Source organism: Erythrolamprus reginae, chromosome 1 (assembly GCF_031021105.1).
Source record: "Erythrolamprus reginae isolate rEryReg1 chromosome 1, rEryReg1.hap1, whole genome shotgun sequence".
In the NCBI taxonomy this organism is placed as follows: Eukaryota; Metazoa; Chordata; class Lepidosauria; order Squamata; family Dipsadidae; genus Erythrolamprus; species Erythrolamprus reginae.
Genome location: NC_091950.1, coordinates 351,172,829 through 351,192,893, shown reverse-complemented (window position 1 = coordinate 351,192,893; position 20,065 = coordinate 351,172,829). Strand labels below are relative to the sequence as shown.

The 20,065-nt window shown below is 34.5% G+C and overlaps 1 protein-coding gene across 1 annotated transcript in view; it reads right to left on the bottom strand.

Annotated features, from left to right (window-relative positions):
- The window catches only part of GLP1R (glucagon like peptide 1 receptor), a 104,925-nt gene that overhangs the window by 17,769 nt on the left and 67,091 nt on the right, over nucleotides 1–20,065 (bottom strand). Inside the window, exons 10-12 of the mRNA XM_070727383.1 lie at nucleotides 11,441–11,501; nucleotides 1,611–1,680; nucleotides 848–936 (exon numbers count right to left, since the gene is read on the bottom strand). Coding sequence (XP_070583484.1) covers nucleotides 848–936; nucleotides 1,611–1,680; nucleotides 11,441–11,501 — 220 coding nt within the window. The remainder of the gene's footprint in view (nucleotides 1–847; nucleotides 937–1,610; nucleotides 1,681–11,440; nucleotides 11,502–20,065) is intronic.

Genomic DNA, 20,065 nt, shown 5'->3' with positions numbered 1-20,065 from the left:
TTGCAATGGATATTCAGTGATAGCCCTTAATGATTTGCATTACTGAACTCTCCCCTTCTCTCAAAAAGAGGAACCCCAATATGTACACAGGGAAAATGTTTTTGACCTAGAGAATAGGATTGATTTCCCCATAAATTATTCCAGTTACAAAAATATACTCCATTGATAAAATATGAGTGACTTCGTAAAATTGTACTTTAAAATATCATGTGTCTAATGAAAGGAATTTGGTTAAACGTGTACTGGAAATGGGAAATATTTGTGGATATATCATATTTTCTGAAATGGTATATTGCTGACATATATTTATGTACAGTGTGCCACTATGCCCAAAACATTAAATATTAATATAAAATAAAAATATTGATATGAACGTATAGGTACGTTACTACTTCAGACAATACCAAAACTACTATTTTAAAATGCCTGATAAATCAGAACTTTCCCATAATAAATAACTTGAAACCTACATTAAAAAAGAAGCCCCTAACTTGTGATGGGAGTGACAGGTAAGTATTCAATGTAAATGGGAAGAGTCTTTAACAAGCTGCATATGCTTCAAAATAATCCTAAAACAGAGTTTAATTCCCTCTCCTTATACAAATAAAAAAGGAAAAGAAAAAGAAAGAAATTTGACACATTTGACAAGTATATACTCTCTGTCACTATTCAACATTCCTCTTTTTTCAGTTGTTACTGATAAATGGCACCACAATTTTATTTCCTCTTATTAGATGTAATCTGCACCTTTCTCAGTTGTCATAAACATTTTTTGTTATGATCAATTACTGTAAACATTTTGCTTGGGGGGAACCTTGATAGTATTTTGGCCTACAAATGATCTCACCTGCATTTTATGTCACTTTTGCGCAAGAGATTGGCTTGCAGCTTAGAAATTATAATGCAAATAACCCTGATAAAGATCAGGAAGTTCACCTGAATAAAAGAAAAAAGAATTACAAAGCAGATTGTAGAACTGAGCAGCATATCCCTGTTATCTTTGTAATAATATTCATTTTAAGATTATGTTGCCAGACAATTCACTCCAAAATTATGCTCATCATATGAAATATCACAAAGGAATACATAATTATATATTCTAGTTGACACATTTCAAATGAAATTTTAGACCCACATGCCAAGTATAAATTGATATTTTAATTAATGCCTTAATTATTATAATGGTTTAATTCTTACACATTTTATCTACAGCTTATTATTATTATAAAATTAGCACAGGCTATTAGGGATTCTTGCCAATAGCTTTTCAGTTTAGCTCTGTTTAGCACAAAGTCCAGTATGCATACCAAGAAAAGACTGGCTTGTTAAGAAAGAGGGGTTTAGCCACAAGTAATTGATGGACATTCAATTACTTATTTATTGAAACGCAGAAAAAGGCAATTTCCAAATTTGTTTTTATAGCTAGATTGGTTTAAAAACTGTCATGCATCATTTATACATTGAATGTTAGGGGACAGAAAACAATTAATGCATGCCTACAAAACTATTTTACTAGTGAAGGGACAGCTACAGTGCTAGCATTTTTATTATCTCTTTTCGCTCACTACCCATAATCCATGTTACTAGTGCAAGAATTTGCAAACACTTACCCCAATAGCAACCATAATAGGTAGCCTGATGATCAGCCAGTAGTTCATGTTTAGATTCTTGTTCCAACAGCTGGAATGATTAAAAATAATGGGACAAGGATCAGCATATTGAGATAATAATCTAATTATCTCACATTTCTGTTCCATACACAGAAAAGCATAATAGTTGCTGCTTAATGCCGAGGTAGAGTACAGCTGAATATTAGAAATAGTTTTAGTTAATCTAGATCATTGGTGCAAAAAGGGATGCTCCCAAGCTCCCTCAGTTAGATAGTAAGAGTTAATAGAAGTTATTTCATTAGAAATCAGAAAACAAATTATAAGGCAGAGTAGCTAGTCCCATTTCCATCCTCAAAATAAAAGGTCACAGATTGATTGTCAATAAGTCTAAACATCAAGCTACTATACTAAACCAATCAAGGATTTTGACTGATAATGGAAAAAAATAGATGTGTTTTGGTTTGCAGAAAATTTTGTTCTTGTAGCTGACCAGACAACTGTCTGGTTTGTCCAGACTTTCAATGAAGCCCTGTTCAAACAATCTGAGAACATCCCTGCAAAGCTATATTTTCAACAGTTCCTTCTTTGGCCATATTTCCTCCTTCAATAATTTCTTCCAGTTAATCTTTCAAATCACTTCAAAGCCAACATGCTTTGAGAAAAGTGCTTAGAATCTATTGATTAAATTATCATGAAGAGACTGAATATTATTCAAATATATCCAATTACAATTTATAGTATAGAGGTATAATGTTTATAATTTTGTGATTAGGGGTTAAATTGCTCCCTATAAAAGTGGGTGACTTTTCCCCTCTTACTTCAATTATCCCCCATTATCTTATCCTTTATAAAATCTAGTAATGAACATAAGTATGTGGAAACTAAAGTATCCCTGAAATTTACATGGACTTCGCATAGCCCCATACTCTTAAAGATAGGAGCTGGACAGAATCATATTGCTGGAGAAAACACCAAGTCAATCTTGAAATTCTCAATATATATGGCAAATGTTTGCCTGTACATTTTGCTCATGTACCATTTAAGATGATAGGTTTAGAAGAGGTAGGAACTGTGGATTTATGCATTATTCACAAGGCACTACTTGTCTAATCCTACAGACATACATCTGAAGTTTTTTTTTTTAAAAAAAAATATCCTGAAAGCAAGTTGGAGAAAAATGGGGGCATACTTTTATTTTTAGAAATAAACCCTAACCCAAAAAACAGACACCTGCAATAGCAAAACACTATTGTAACTGGATCTGAAGTGATAATTTGACACTGAGAAGCAGTTTTTACACTAAGACAAACCAAACAAAAAAGTCCATTAGTGAGTGACAAGTAACTGCCTACCAATTTACTCAAAACTGTCACTCACCACAAACAGCAAATTATGCTGCAATACAAAACTACACTTCTGCATTCAGTACTTAGTCTATCACTGGGTTGTTGACTGCAAACTTATTAGTCGTCAGGATGATTTAAACTCTTTTGACTTGTGCTTGTTTCATGCTGGATATTTACATCACTCTTTACATCACCAATCCCACTAGGGGATATGGAAAAGTTGCAGACACATTTCACATACATTTCCCCCACTTTTTTTGATAATCTGCTGTTTCCTAATCTTTGAGGAACTGGATATATCCTATACCCAGGAACTGGATATAGCAAAGTGTGTGTGTTCATATTTCTGTATGGATTTGACATAATGTAAGAAAAAGGATCTTAAGCAATATTTGTAAATGAAATTTAGAAAAACTCTGGATTTCTTTCCTTTTCCCTTCTTTCATTCCCCCAACTACCCACAGCCACCAACTCTGCCGACAGTCTGAAGTTTGATCCTAACAGGGCTCAAGGATTACTCAGCCTTCCATCCTTCCGAGGTCCGTAAAATGAGGACCTGGATTGTTGAGGGAGAGGAGTAATATGCAAATAATGTTTACATTCTAAACCACTCACAGAGTGCTATAAAGTGCTATGGGACAGTATTAATCCAAAATTCCCTAAAATGGAACATTTCCATAGGATATCTCAAAGGTGTTTTTTTTCAAAAGGCAACTGATCTTTGTTTTTCCTTGAAGATATTTCACCCTCATCAGAATAGAGATGGAAATGTTCTTGGAGGTCTTCTAGTACAATCCACTGCTCAAGCAGGAGACCCTATACAATTTCAGATAAGTATCTTCTTAAAGATCTCCAATGATGAAACCTTCTGAAGGCAAGCTGTTCCACTGGTTAATTGTTCTCACTGTTAGGAAGTTTCTTCCTAATTCCAGATTGCTTCTCTCTTTGATTAGTTTCCATTCATTGTTTCTTGTGCTTTGGAAAATAAATTGATCCCTTCTTCTTTGTGGCAACCCTTCAAATGCTGGAATATTGCTATCATACTGCTGTCACCCCTTCTTTCCTCTAGGCTAGCCATACTTAAATCCCTAAACCATTCTTCATATCAATACATTTCCACAGTGTTTAGTTTAGTTAGCAGAACTGAGGTGAGAAAGAGGGAAATTATTTGATTTTTAATTACATCTTTGTTACTTAAGTTGCCTGAGCATTCACTCATCCAATCCTGCAAAATATTTTTATTAAAAGTAACTCATACCATTTAGGAAGTGAAGAAATTATTTATGATTTAGGTTTAAAACTTTTGATTTTCACACATAAAGAGAATGATCAGTTAGTAGAATCACTGAAGATTGAGCATTTTATTATCCTTCAAAGGCAAATCCCAAGATCATTTTATAACATGGAATAATTTATTATAAGTATGAAGACTATTAGGATCTTTAATAGCCATCCCTACCTTTTTAAGTAAGGGACAAAATGTTGTATTTTACAGAGAGGAAAGCCACAAGTATATTTTACAATTTTACAAGTATCTTTGTAAGATTTAAGCAACTACATACTATAGGAGTTCTACTGATTTGATAATGTGTTTAACAGAAGTTGTATGTCTTTTTAAAAATAACATAAAAGGCAAGCAATTGAACATAATAAACACTTCAAACCCATCTTTAGACTGACAAATATCTGCTATGCTTGTAAGTGTTCTGGATGCCTAGAAACAGAAAACTGAAAAATTACTGTAATCTGATTTTAGAGAAGAACTTCAGAAAATGTTAGAAATATCCAAAAATAATATGACACACACACAAATCTTGTACTAATAATAGTAATAATAAAAACTGTATTTTCTGTACTGCTTACTCAGACAGTTGAAAGTGCTGGATTTCACAAAGACTTTTAAATAAAACTTGTAGGTTCATCATTTATTCATATAACAATAGATTAGACAATAGAATGTAAAACAAGACTATTTTACATTTGCAACAGCCTCAAAATCATCCTTTTAAAAGAATCTCTTTTTAGCCCTTACGAGCTTGTCTATACTGCCCCTTTCAGCAATTATTCAGCAACTATTCAGCAACAGTTGACCTCTCCAAGTTCCTAAGAGGTCAGTAAGGGGAGTACATAAGTGCACCAGAGTGCCTACCGTCCCCTGTCCTATTGTCTCTCCAATATCTCCTATATCTTCTCTTCTATACCTATATCTTTTCCTGCTATTCTCTCATAGTTATATTTTACTCATTTATTTTCTCCTCTATTCCCCCTTTAATACATTCTACCTGATTATATCCTCTATAACCCTCATTGTGTATTATTGTGTATTGGACAAAACAAATAAATAAAAAGAAATAAATAAAATAAATAAACTGCTACTGTCAAACTTAATTCAAAGACATATTCAATGTCACTAATTTAATACAGAAAGCAAAAAAGGCATCAAAACAATTGTAATAACCATTATTCTCACTGTTATAGTACCAACAATACTTAAACACAACGGTAGCAATATTAAATACTACACTGTTCTAGCAGACTAGGGGACAGGAACACCAGAATACTCACTCCAAATGACATAGTTTGAAGGCAATTAGGCAATCACTTTAACCACACTTACATGGGATAAAGTTTTACTGAATTTAATGATTCAGAACTGAATAAATCTACAGAAGACAGTGGTGTTTAAGTATTTATATTAAACTTATTTTATATATTTTTCTAAATACCCCTAAAAACAGAATAAGAATATACATATGAAAAAGGAAACCTCAGCGAACCCTACAGTGAATACTTGCACAACATGCCTGTAGGAAGATGCTGAGACTCAATGTGCATGTAATGTGCAATTAGAAAAAAGTTTCTGAAGTTTTCTTTTGAAAATCCACAACTAATTATGAAAGAACAGCTATAAGTGGATTACGTAGTACAATGGATAAGATTCAGGTTAGACACATAGCAAGGGATTTAAATTCACTTGATCCTGAAACTTATTGTGACTTTGAGTTAGTCATTCTCTCTTAACTCAACTACTTCCCAGAGATGTTGTAGTAGAAATGAGGTAAATCCTTATAACATGTGAACTCCCATAAAAACACATTTAAAAAAAATACAAATAGAATAGAATGGCAGAGTTGGAATGGACCCTGGAAGTCTTGTAGTAAAACACCCTGTTCAGGCAGGAAAACCTATAGCATTTCAGACAAATGGTTGCTCAATATCTTCTTAAAAACTTCCAGTGTTGTAGCAAGTTGTTCCACTAATTAATTGTTTTGTCAGGAAATTTCTCCTTAGTTCTAGGGTGTTTCTCTCCTTGATTAGTTTCCACCCATTGCTTCTTGTTCTACCCTCAAGTGCTTTGGAGAATAGGTTGACACCTTCTTCTTTGTGGCAACCCCTGAAACATTAGAACACTGCTATCTTGTATCCCCTAGTAGTTCTTTTCATTAAACTAGACAAACCCATTTCCTGCAACCGTTCTTCATATGTTTCAGCCTCCAGTCCCCTAATCATCTTTGTTGCTATTCTCTGCACTCTTTCTACAGTCTCAACATCTTTTTAATATAATGGTGACTAAAACTGGATGTAGAATTTTTTATAAAATAAATTTACAAAATAGAAACCAGACTTTAAGTTTATTACTGTCAATTCCTTCATAACTTTTTATTTTAAACTGTCCAGAAGAAATCTATATTTTCATGATTATTTCATCAAATACATTTTATATGTAGTTTTTCCATTTTTGCAAATGTAAGTTTGTATGTATGTATAATTTGTTTAAATGTATACTTTTATAAATTATATTGTATATAATTGTAATTATAAATTCTATGATATATATATCACATGTTTTTGCTGAATTTTTAAAATTAAGGGAGACTAGGATAGCGCTATTTTGGCCTTGTTCGAAGGCTGAAATAGCGCTGTCCTAGTCTCCCTTAATTTTAAAAATTCAGCAAAAACATGTGATACATACAGAACATAGTTTGTTGGCTATGATTAAATTAACTGCCTTGAAATGGCCCTGGGTTGGGCCTAGAGGCAAAAAGGAGCTGTGACTTTCCTAGGGTGATCCAAGAAAACACACACACACACATATATACTTGTATATATGTTTTTTTATGTCGGATCACCCTGGTATATTGAAGGAACGTCACAGCTCCTTTTTGCCTCTAGGCCCAACCCAGGGCCATTTCAAGGCAGTTAATTTATTCATAGCCGACAAACTATGTTCTGTATGTATCACATGTTTTTGCTGAATTTTTAAAATTAAGAGAGACTAGGATAGCGCTATTTCGGCCTTGTTCTGGTCTCATCAGTTAGCCATACCCTTATTGGGGTATGGCTATATATTATATATATAATGTATAAAATTTTACTAATGTGTCCATTTCATACCATGCTATTGCAATATAGAGAAAAAAATTCACACAGTAAAATAAAAAGTGTCCCAATATTGTCTACTATAATAAATGGGTTAAAATTAAAGTAAAGTGTAATAGTAACTGAAACTTCTCTATGGATGCTGACGTATCTACTAGTGTAGTGGTGGGTTGCTCCTGGCTTGGACCCCACCCACCTGCCCAGGACACTTTTGCGCATGTGTAGAAGTGTCACGCTCATGAGCCAGTGATAAACTAATTCATAACCACTACTATTCCAGTGTCCAGAGCATGTAGTTGTACTAATGCATAAACATAAGAGAGTTTGAATTATGCGTTGTGAGATTTCTACATTGCTCCTTACATCCAAATATTTCACTTTTTCCAGACCTGGCACTGTACATATTGCTTTTACAAACATTCCTGCAAAGTCATCAGGCATCACATGAGAACATGCATATTAACAGGTCACAACAATACTGCTAAAATCATTGCATTACTTTTCAGCTACATAAAAACGGAAGCTACATTGCATAGAAATGTTGGCACAAGAAGGGAAACGTTTGATGAGAGAGAACAATTAAAGCATCAAGCACAAAAGGGAAGCAAGCAATACTCAGCTGATACATACATCATCAATTGGCCTGAGTCAAAACACAATAGTAGGAATTTGTTCTACACAGTTCCATAAAATGAATGAATGCACTGCGGTGAAAGGTGACCAGAATAACAGTACAGATTTCGTTTCATCATAATCATTTCCAGTGAGTTTCAACTAAGTGAATAATAAGGTATAGAGTCTATTGCACTCTAGATTCATTAAATGTTCTCATCATGTTTAAAATCAGTTTGCAGAAATGATTTTAATTGTATCTAGTTCTGGTATATCAAGTTGATATTGCTGAATGGAAACAGGAATGTGATTTATTTTGGTGCAAGCAGTGATACGCCATAGCCATCAAAGCAGGATAATAACATGTAGAGAAATTGCAAAAGAAAAGTAAAGATATAATATGCATTTTTTCTTCATTTAATGGGTGTGCACAGCTTTTAACCAATCATTTACCTTTAATATTACATTTACTATTAGTTTTGTATTTGCAATAAAAATTTTAAGTAACCTAACTAATTGGACATTCATTGATACTGATCTGTTTACTTGCTGCCATGAAAGTTCAGATTGTTCAGGTTGTGCCTCGTTGTCAATTTTATGTCTGATCATATTTGTCACTGAACGGGTGTATTAAATCATTTACTGTATAACTGATAAGTAAATGACAGCTAAATAAGTGAAAAATATAATACTTATTCAAACATACTCATCCTGAATCCCCCCCCCCCCCCAATTCATTCTGGTCATAAATGATAAAGCAAGGGCACAAATGGATACTCACAGCTAAAAAAGTGTTGTATATTTTTTATAAATAAGTTTTACTAAGTCAAATGAAAGAAAAAATGCTAGTCTCCCCTGTTGAGACTAGCATCTATTCTGAAGGACAATACTTTATAACAATAGCAATCTGCTGTTGAAGCCTTTTGCAATTCACAGGAAGCATGGCTTATTTACTAGAGATATGAGTAAACATGGTTTATAAGACTAAAGATGCTACAGAATTAGATTAAAGTCTTACAAGTTCACTTTCCACAATTCACTAGTATGAGTGCAGGAACAAATTGATCAGAGGCTATGAGAATTGAGATTTAATCTACACAAGGCAGAAGTAGTGATGGTCAATAAACAAACTGGGGAATAAAAATAAACTTGGAACAAAATGCAGTAGTGAGAATGATTTTTGTCTACTTTTGGAATCATTATTATTCGCCATCTATTTCATACTCACTGGCTCTATATATTTATTTCCAAAGCTTGCCATATACTAAATAAATAAGTATTTCCAAAGCCAATTGAATGTTGAAATAGTTCTGATTAGTTTAGTTATTGGAAGGATATCCTGAAACGAGTCTCCCTTTGCATTAGACGTGTCACTAGAGATTTATCATCATGGGGAAACTGAAGCATCGTAGCCTATGTATGATGCATGTATGTATGTATGCATTATATTTCTATGCCGCCTTTCTCTGAAGACTCAGGGAGGCTCACAACAAAATAAATATAATAATACAATATATATGAGATATCTAAGTTTAAAATTAGATCTAAATTATACCTGAATGGTTGATGTATGCAAACCATCCTGAGTGTATGTAGATTTTGCAGCATATAAATCAAAGTAACTACAAAAAGTGAAGCTCAAAAACAATCTATCTGAACCTCTGGAGAGTTTTGGTGAGTGGGGAAACAGAAAATTAATACTATTATTTTCACTAAGGTTTAATTGTTTTAACTAGGTTTAATTGTTTTAAGGTAGGCATTTTAAAAAAAATACAGCCATCAGTAAGGATGCTTCTTAAATGGTGGTTTTATTAACCACCTTTGTGTTGTGAACTACAGGTAATCCTCGACTTATGAGCACAATTTGAGCCCAACATATTGGTTGCTAAGCAACACTTTGGTTGCTAAGCAAGTCTTCGGAGAGGGGCGGCATATAAGTCCAAATAATAAATAAATAAATAATAAATAAATACAACACAAGTGTTAAGTGAGTTTTGCCCCATTTTATGAACTTGCTTGCCACAGTTGTTAAATGAGTCACTGCAGTTGTTAGGTTAGTAATGTGGTTGTTAAGTAAATCTGGCTTCCCCATAGTCTTTGCTTGTCGGAAGGTTGTAAAAGGTAATCATATGACCCCCAGAACACTGCAACAGTTATAAATATGAATCAGTTGCCAAACATCCAAATTTTGATCACATGACCACAGAGATGCTGCAATCACTTTTTCAGTGCTGTTGTAACTTTGAAGAGTCACTAAACAAATGGTGGTAAATAAGGAGTACCTGCAAGGAGTTTTTGTGCTAGATAATCGTTTCACTAAAAGCATAAATCCATTGGAAACTCACTAATAAGGCATATGTGCAACAGTTTTCCTTGTTGTCCCCTTCAATTAAAATAGTACCGTACTGTGTTCTATCCTGAATCCAGAATCAATGACCAGAAGCTGGTCACTGGATAGCCCAACCCTTGTGGATCAGTCTGATTTCCACTTAAAATTCAGCTAAATTATTTATTTATTATTTATTAATTGGACTTTTATGCTGCCCCTCTCCGAGGACTTGGGCCACCTCACAACATATAATAAAACAATACTTAACATTCCAGATCCAATTAATTAAATATATCATCTAAAACTAAAAACCCTAAAAAACCAGTCATTCTCATTCAATCAGTTTCTCTCAGTCCATTTATCGGCCAGGGGACAAGAATCTAATGCTCCAGGCCTGGCGACATAAGTGAGTCTTGAGATTCTTGCAGAAGGCAAGGAGGGTGGGGGCAATATGGATTTCCAGGGAGAGTTGATTCCAGAGGGTCGGGCCTCCCACAGAGAAGGCTCTTCCCCTAGGCCCTGCCAACCGGCACTGTCTATTAGTTGACGGGATCTGGGGAAGGCCAACTCTGAGGGACCTAGCCGGTCGCTGGGATTCATGCGGCAGGAGGTGGTCCCATAGGTATTCTAGAAATGTTGTTTCATGTGACAAATGTTATCTCTTTTTTGTGGAAAAAATAACTAGACTACCCTGTCACTAGAGTTTGAGCTCTGATTAGTGTTGTTTCAACAAAATCACCACTCTTGATCATCAAAATGTGCATTTTTTTCCATCACATAGATTAATGCCACCATTGGAAAGCTTTATTAAATAAGCCAGGCATTTTGGCTGCCTTTAGAAATACAAGTTTAAAGACAGGCTGTCCAAGTGTGATGATGAGTCATGATGAAGTTCAGGACAAATAAAACAGTGTATTTTTCCAGCCAGATATATATTTAGGCATGCAGAAGTTGCGGAACAGCAAAAGCTTGTGCTTATTTGTTTGAATAAAATGTAATGAGAAGCTTTTACACTTTTCAAGTGACAACTGGAGCAAATGCACAAGATGTCAATACAATAGCCATTGCCAAAGCAATTATAACCAAGAAAAATGTGCAACTTCATCCCCTTCCACAAAACACAACCTTCACATGAATTAGTTAAGAATCAGAACTGAACCAACCCCTCATCTTCATAAAGGTACTTGACAATTCCCCAGAGGATTACAAACAGCATTGGCACACCTGGGGGGAAAAGGAAAGAAGAAATGCATAGAGAATGAATCAATAGAAAAACAATCAGGAAGGCTTGCAATGTTGTGAAATTTTATTCAATGCAAAACTTCCTTAGTTAAATGAGATTATAAGTGGCACTTATGCATTTACAGAGTCCCTTATAATTATCTGATAATCTTTTAAAACGTCTCGCCTTAAGAAAGCATTTGGGTTAAAAATCATAATGCGGGAAGCACTTCAGTAACATCTTCAATTATAGTATAGTAAAACATCATGTTAGTAGGTAGAATGAAGCCCAGAAATTATGGAGAGGAATGCAAATACAGAAAAATCCAAAGAAATGAAGCATCACATTCCTTTAATTTCTTGGACACTTCTTGTTGGGATATGAAATATCAGAGGATACTCAAAATATGTAATTTGTTCTAGAAAGAAGGCCATGTAGTTCTTGGCTCTTCCTCAAGGAGATGTTGATCAATTAATCTAGTGAGATGATGCTCCCTGTCCATGTTCCTGTGGTGCTATCGTGGATATGTGCAATTGAACAGATTCAAATTTCCTCCTACTTCACCTTTCTAATCAATCTGTTCCTATGATAAACTAATATGGCTAATAATATACAAAAAAATATGCCTTCCTCTCATTGTTACCTCTCATTGAAATGCTGATATTGCTGATGAAAGACTGTTGAATAAAATGCAGAGAGTCAGTAAGCAATTAGAGTTTATTTAATGCATACCTATGTGCCACAGACAAACATGCGTTTTCTTTTTAATCTGTCCTAATGAGAGATTGTTATTTGTTGACTGCACGTGTTAAATCATGTATTTAACATTACATTATTCACAATTTATTAGTCATATATAAATTGGCCCAACTGATCAAGCAATAGGCTTGGTCACATGGTGAATCAGCACCAATGTACATCTGCAATAATAGATAACCTTTCTACCTATAAATTTACCTATAAATATTTACCTATAAATATTTTTTCTTATCTTCTCAATGTCACCACCACTTTTGGCTTTAGAATGTACTTATTCTATTCTAATAATACATGGTTTCTTTAAGCAGCAGAGAAAACAACCTACTAATACTCCTTTATTAAATTTATTCTGATTTTTCTATTGTTAGTAGCACGGGCAGGCAAGTTGCATGACAACAGAAAATCAATGCAAGCATAAAAATATATTGTCTTACTAAATGTGGCATGTCTATCCATGGTTTAGTACTGCATGATATCCTGGGATATTCAAACTGTCCTTGTGAAACCTTGTAGCACCCTACACTTAGCTGTTATGAACTATGTTTTATGATCAGACTAAAATCCTGATTAAATCCAATTTGTAAAAGGTTTATAAAAGAAGGGAAAAGCAAACAAATAGAAGTGAAGAAACTGCATATTCTGAAGAATCATTTCAATCTTGTTCCGATAAATTTAAGTCAAGATTTTGATACTATTCAATACTATTTGAATTGAGCATACATTGTTGCTATGTTTTACCACAATATGAGCTATAGGCAATCAAAATCTTTTGTACTCTTTCAGTTCTTAATGCAAGGGAGTATTACATCTGATAAGAACTCTTGTTAGAGAGGGTATTGATAAAACTTAAAGAATGTGCAGATTTCCCCCCAAGAAATAAATCAAGGATTCATGGTGGAAATATAACATTTGTACTGTATCATTTCTTAGATAACAGATAAGAAAGTTACCCACTGTAAACAGTATATCACTGAATGGATCAAGAAGAAAAGAGGAGTTTTCATGAGTTAGAATGCAATTTAGAAGTTTAACATTTAAAAAGTGATATTTTCACAATTAATATGTCCAATGTGATTACAGAATTAGAATCAGTGGACTTGTTAAGAATGAATATTGCATTAACGGTCTACTGGAACAAATAAATCACAATAAATACAATCCAGCTGTGGTAGTAAAAAGATTATCAGATATCTCACCCAAATTCATTTATAAACCCAGGTGCATGTTTAATTCAAAGAAACACTTATTTGCTATGAATGCTGTCTTCTTGACTTTGAAATGAATTAAGGTTGTATTTATAATCCATTACATTTGTAAAATGAAATATGCAAACTGAAAGGGAACAAATTATATTTCTGCAGAACCAACAGATGTGCAAAGTAATAACTGCTATTACTGTAGAATTGTTGTGGCCAGAATATATCTGAAACATTTACACTTCTGATTTTTATTTGATGTTTGAATACCAATGATTAATCCAAATGCCAGTTGCTATTGAACCCACTGCAGTGTTTTCAGTAAATAAAATAATAATAAAGCGCTCAGATATAAGCTGCTGTGTTGCTGCTAAATTTCATTGGTTCCATATGTTGAACAGTCTGGATTTGCATTGGACCATTATATACACTGTACAGTTACCGCTACCTTTAAGCAATCTTTTTCCAACAGCATATGCTTCTGATAAGTTGCATGTGCCAGTCCCAAATGTCAGTCAACACATTTCAAAGATACCACATTACAGGAAAATGTGTTTAGATGAGTTGAAACAAAGGATATAAGTTGCTGACTACTGATCCAATGCAGTGGTTTTTTTAACCTCAAGTGATATTTTAATATTCTTTATTTTATGTTAGCTCAGATGTTGATTATTTTCAAACTTTTGTGTACCTAGGAAAATCTCTATGCACCTGTACATTATCTTTTTTTTTGCACTTGGTTTAAAATTATAAGAATTTGTTTACCATATGTGATGCTTTATTAACAAAGAAGGTAAAAATACTACAAATGAAACATTGTTAAAACAAATAAGTGTTTATTGAAAGCATAGAGAGGGCCTTGAGGAGAACAAACAAAAACCGTTACATAAGTAAAGAGGAATGAAACAATCATTAAGCAAAAAAGCTTTTATTTATTTTTATTTATTAGATTTGTATGCCGCCCCTCTCCGTAGACTCGGGGCGGCATACAAACTCGGGGCGGCATACAAACCGGGAAGACTCAGGCAAATGGAATGGAGTGATCTCTTCAAATGTAGTCTGAACTTTTAAGAAAAAATATTAAAATTACATAAGGTGAATTACCAAAAGGGTTTTTTTTAGTTTTATGGACAATTTAGAACTTGTTGATGCAGTGGCACCTGAAGATGGTATTCCAATTTTTCAGAGAGGCAGATCTTTTCCAAGAACATATCTCTATGTATTCAAACTAAGGTTCATAAAGTAGAAAAATTACCAAAGAGAGTTTGGTTTTTAAATGGAAACCCAGTCCTTTCAGAGAGTGATAAAATGGCATGCCATTACAGAAAGAAGCAATAGTGGAAAAGTATAAAAAGAAATAGATTACTTTGAAAATAATCTTAATAAAGGTAGAGAATGGTGTGGGTGGAAGCAAAGCTTTCAAGTGAGGTTACTTTATACAACACTACAGTAAACTCAAAAAGAATAGACAAGGGAAAACACAAGCTGTTTTGAATAAGACAAAAAGGAAAGGAATTAAAGAAGATTCCAGAGAAGATAAATATTTCTCAATAAATTAAACTTCTTCCAAATAACAATTATCTATGTTAACACTAAGAAAAAATGGGGGGAAATGAGTTATGTAAAAAAAAGTTTACGAATAAATCAGAGAAGTGGTTGGCATATAAATTATGAAAAGAAAAAGAAAATGACATTGAAGTTATAAGGGGGAAGTATTGTAATAATAGATAATGTGTCTATGCAAAGAAGTATTTCATCAATATTATTCCAATTTATATAAAGGACAAAATATTTCCTTAGAGAAAACAGTATATAAGAATATATAAGAAACAAAATTTACTGAAGGTTACAGAGAAATAGAAATAGATTATGAATGAGCCCATAGCAATAAAGGACATTTGTGAAGCTATTAAGAAGATTAAAACAGGAAAGGGATCTGGACCTGATGGGTTATTGGCTTTTTATTATAAATGCTCTGAGTTATTAATTCCTCAGAAACCTTTAACTCAGTATTAAAAAGTTGGATATGAAATAAAAAGGCTGTTCTATTAAATCAGAATTACTACATGTTTTGCCCTAAACATCCTTAATAGCAGAAATGATATTACTTGGATATGGCTGTTACAATCTAGAGGACAAAAGTTCAATAGGAGTTTTTCCTCCCTGTATTCAATTTATATATAGGTAGTCCTTCAGATTCAAAGATGATACATTGTGTTCATTTATGAGATGGCTCTGCAAACACAGTCTAGAAATGCAAAGTCTAACACAATTGGGGCATGGGACTCCATTATAATAACTTCTGTTATTATTATATGATGCCACTCAATGTTTTCCATTAGTTTTTGATTAAGCCTATCTTCAAAGCCAGAAGAGGCTTCAAAGGACAGTTACAGCTTTGCTGGATGTCACAGCAGTACAGGTTTCATTCACAGCATCTTTGATGTGCTTGTGTAGATGACTTTAAGGTCTCTTCACAGTCTCTAGTCTAGTACATCATAGAGTAACTGGGGAGTTATATGGTGGTCATGCATTCTAATGATTTGTCCCATACTCCAGATCTGGTCTCTGATAATCAGGTGATGGACTTCACATGTTTCCAGACCTCCAGGTAGTATGGCTGGAACAGAGATAATGCATATAAAATTTCTCTAGTTGTTTGATATGTTGTTGGTATAGAGTCTAGAAGAACTGACATCCATATAGGAGAGAATGGGCAACTACAGTTCAGTAGGCTTTCAATTTTATGGAGGTACTAAGGCTTATTGAACACTCTAGTATGCAGCTGTCCCAGAGCCTGGCTGGGCTTGCTGATCTGAGAATCCATTTCTTAGTCCAAAGATCCATTACTGAAGATGATGCTTCCCAAGTACTTCTACTTAAGAACTTAATTCGTTCCGTGACCAGGTTCTTAAGTAGAAATGTTCTTAAATAGAAACAATTTTTCCCATAGGAATCAATGTAAATGCAAATAATATGTGCAAATCCATTAGGAAAGAAATAAAAGCTCAGGATTTGGGTGGGAGGAGGAGGAGGAGTACAGTCGCTGCTGAAGGAAGAAGGTGAGGGGAATAAAAAAAATCCAAAACTTTAAAACTTAAAAAAAAAAGAGAGAGGGAATCTGAGGCGGCAGCGATGAGCACGTGCCTCCCATACACCTGGTGCAAGGCTGCCTCCCGTACACTGCGTCAGAGAGAGAAAACCAGGCAGGCGAGAGGGGGGGAACCTCCCACTCTTTTGATTGAAAGGCAGCGGCAGCTGCTGCTGCTGTTACCTGCTTCCTCTTCCTTCCCATGCTGAAGGGCTCTCCTCTCCTCTTGCTTGCTCGCTTTGTAGCCAGCACCTTTTCTTCACTGTGTGACTCCTCCGTTTGGCTGAAGCCAAGTTGATCCAGCGGGGCGAAGCACCCCTTTTGCCTTTCCATGCCCAGACACTCCAGGAGGCAACCTCGCACCGGGAGATAGTGTGAGGCAATCACCCCAGCGAAGTGGTTTATTCCCTCTCCAATCACCCAGAGGAAGGAAAATGCTCCGTTTGCTCTGGGCTGCCAAAACCTCTTTAAGCGCCGCTGAAAGCCTCCTCTGGCAGCCCAGAAAAGCCCATGATGGCCTGGGTTAAAGGGGGAGTGGCAGGAAACTGGCCAGGCCTTCATGCCACTCTCAAATTTCCTGGGAAATGTTTCTGAGCTCGGGTTCTTAAGTAAAAAATGGTTCTTAAGAAGAGGCAAAAAAATCTTGAACACCCGGTTCTTATCTAGAAAAGTTCTTAAGTAGGGGCGTTCTTAGGTAGAAGTACCACTGTATTTGAAACTGTTTGTATCTGACAGCTAGGGGAGAGGTGTTGACAATGATTTTTAACTCTAAGGGGGACTATTTGGCATCTGCTGGTAACATAGAAACATAGAAGACTGATGGCAGAAAAAGACCTCATGGTCCATCTAGTCTGCCCTTATACTATTTTCTGTATTTTATCTTAGGATAGATATATGTTTATCCCAGGCATGTTTAAATTCAGTTATTGTGGATTTATCTACCACGTCTGCTGGAAGTTTGTTCCAAGGATCTACTACTCTTTCAGTAAAATAATATTTTCTCATGTTGCTTTTGATCTTTCCCCCAACTAACTTCAGATTGTGTCCCCTTGTTCTTGTGTTCACTTTCCTATTAAAAACACTTCCCTCCTGAACCTTATTTAACCCTTTAATATATTTAAATGTTTCGATCATGTCCCCCCTTTTCCTTCTGACCTCCAGACTATACAGATTGAGTTCATTAAGTCTTTCCTGATACGTTTTATGCTTAAGACCTTCCACCATTCTTGTAGCCCGTCTTTGGACCCGTTCAATTTTGTCAATATCTTTTTGTAGGTGAGGTCTCCAGAACTGAACACAGTATTCCACATGTGGTCTCACCAGCATTCTATATAGCGGGATCATAATCTCCCTCTTCCTGCTTGTTATGTTTCTATGTTTCTATTTATTTCCTTTAACTTTTATTTTATAAATTTTCTGGTATTTACATGGTTTTTTTTTCTTTCTTCATGCAATTTTGCAGTTAGCAACCATTATCGTGGCACGCTATCTCTTTAGTAAAATAGCCTTCCAAATCTTATTACATCTGTTTTATAAAAAGTGTATCATTTTATGATGATGCATTTAACTATCATTTTGGGGAAAATAAGCTTTTCTTATAATAATTGACCCTTACTAAATTATGGCCATATTGGTATAGAACTAATATTATATTTATTACTCCATCAATTAAGGATTAAGATACTAAAAATGATCAAGTTGGGAACAACTCTAGTGTAGAATTGCTGTAATATAACAGTAACCACATTATCGTTTACTGAATCACTTGTTTCACTACAAAATCTGAGGACATATGAGAGGTACAATACCCGGAAGCAAAGTTACAAAGTTTAAGGAGCGGAGGATATAAGAGAGTTGCTATACCTGGTAGCAGAATTATTAAATTAAATACCAATAAAGTGTAATAAATTAAATGTCAATATAGAAGCCTGTAATACTTGCCGTGCAGAAGAAATAAACTGGAACAATATAATTATCTAATAAAGACTCTAAAAAGTGATTCAAATATCCAGACATATTTGTTTGATTCGTATCTAAATTACAGGAGATAATTAAGCTATGAGCCACAGTGCACTATTACAGAATGCACGATTATAGACTAACCTTTGCCACAAGCCAGTTTGACCCTGACCGGCTCAAAAGGTTGACTCAGCCTTCCATCCTTCCGAGATTGGTAAAATGAGCACCCAGATTGTTGGGGGCAAGAGGCTGACTATGTAAACCACTTAGGGCTGTAAAGCACTAGGAAGTGGTATATAAGTGTAAGTTCTATTGCTATGTAATTAGCAATAGCACTTATCTGAATGCTGCTTAGTAGGACAATATTAATTCATAACACAACATGAATGAGACATAATTACCAATTTCTCTCTCTTTTTTTCTGCTACTGAATCACTTTTGAGGACATGTACAAGTTACTATACCCGGTAGTACAGCTTAAATTCCCAGTGATAGATTCTTGACCAACGAAAAAAATCATTCTTAGGTGGAAGGAGATGAATTTTTTGCAACCCCTCTAATCTTTTATCCATTAAAATAAAAGTTTTCCTTGACAACTTCAATGTTCAGTTCCTTAAAGGAATCCAAACAAACCTTCATTTGCCATATTAAAGAGAAAATAATCTGATCAGTCACCAAAAGCTTGTCAATTATAATGCTTTGGGAGGTATATAAACCAACAAGCAGAAGAAACAAGCCAGAAATTCAACTCTTTATTATAGATGTGATTGACTTATGATACAGTGATACTACCTCTAACTGTTGCATTAATAAGGGAAATTTATGACACATTGCAAGAGAAATAGGACAAAAGCGGCAATCTTGTACCTACAGAGAAAATCATGAGAAGCTTAATAAAATAAAAGTTCATAGGACAAAAGCGGCAATCTTGTACCTACAGAGAAAGCCATGAGAAGCTTAATAAAATAAAAGTATAATACACTATAAGATAGGAAGATTTACAAATACAAAGCAATATGGAATCTTCAGTTTTGGCATTTCTAAAGGCATTGCTGAAGCTCAACTGTGCACAGATGACTCAGAAGGCATATAAGGCTTATAAATCCCATATCAGCATGGAAATGCATCCAGCTCAGCATTAGTAAGTCACAGGAACATACAAACCATACTCAAACACTGCTCTCTATATTAGTAGATTTATGCAACCTCGGCAGCATTAGCTTTGTATATGAAACGTAGTAGTCTACATGCACAACATGCCTCAAAGATAAAATATAGCACAATATCTAGAATAACTATCAAATATGTGATTCTATTTCTAATTAGATTATTATTATCATTATCATTATCATTATACATCTTCTCAAGTAAATTGCCAAACATACATCTATAAGCTGTCTTCTATTCAACACTCTACTTCTGAATCACCCCCATTCAATTCAAAAGAATAAATTTATTTATTTCTTGACTACAAAGATATATACAAAGATATAACAATGTTTATATACATGATACTACTAAGACCGGTACTACTAAGACTACTAAGATACTATCAGGACCG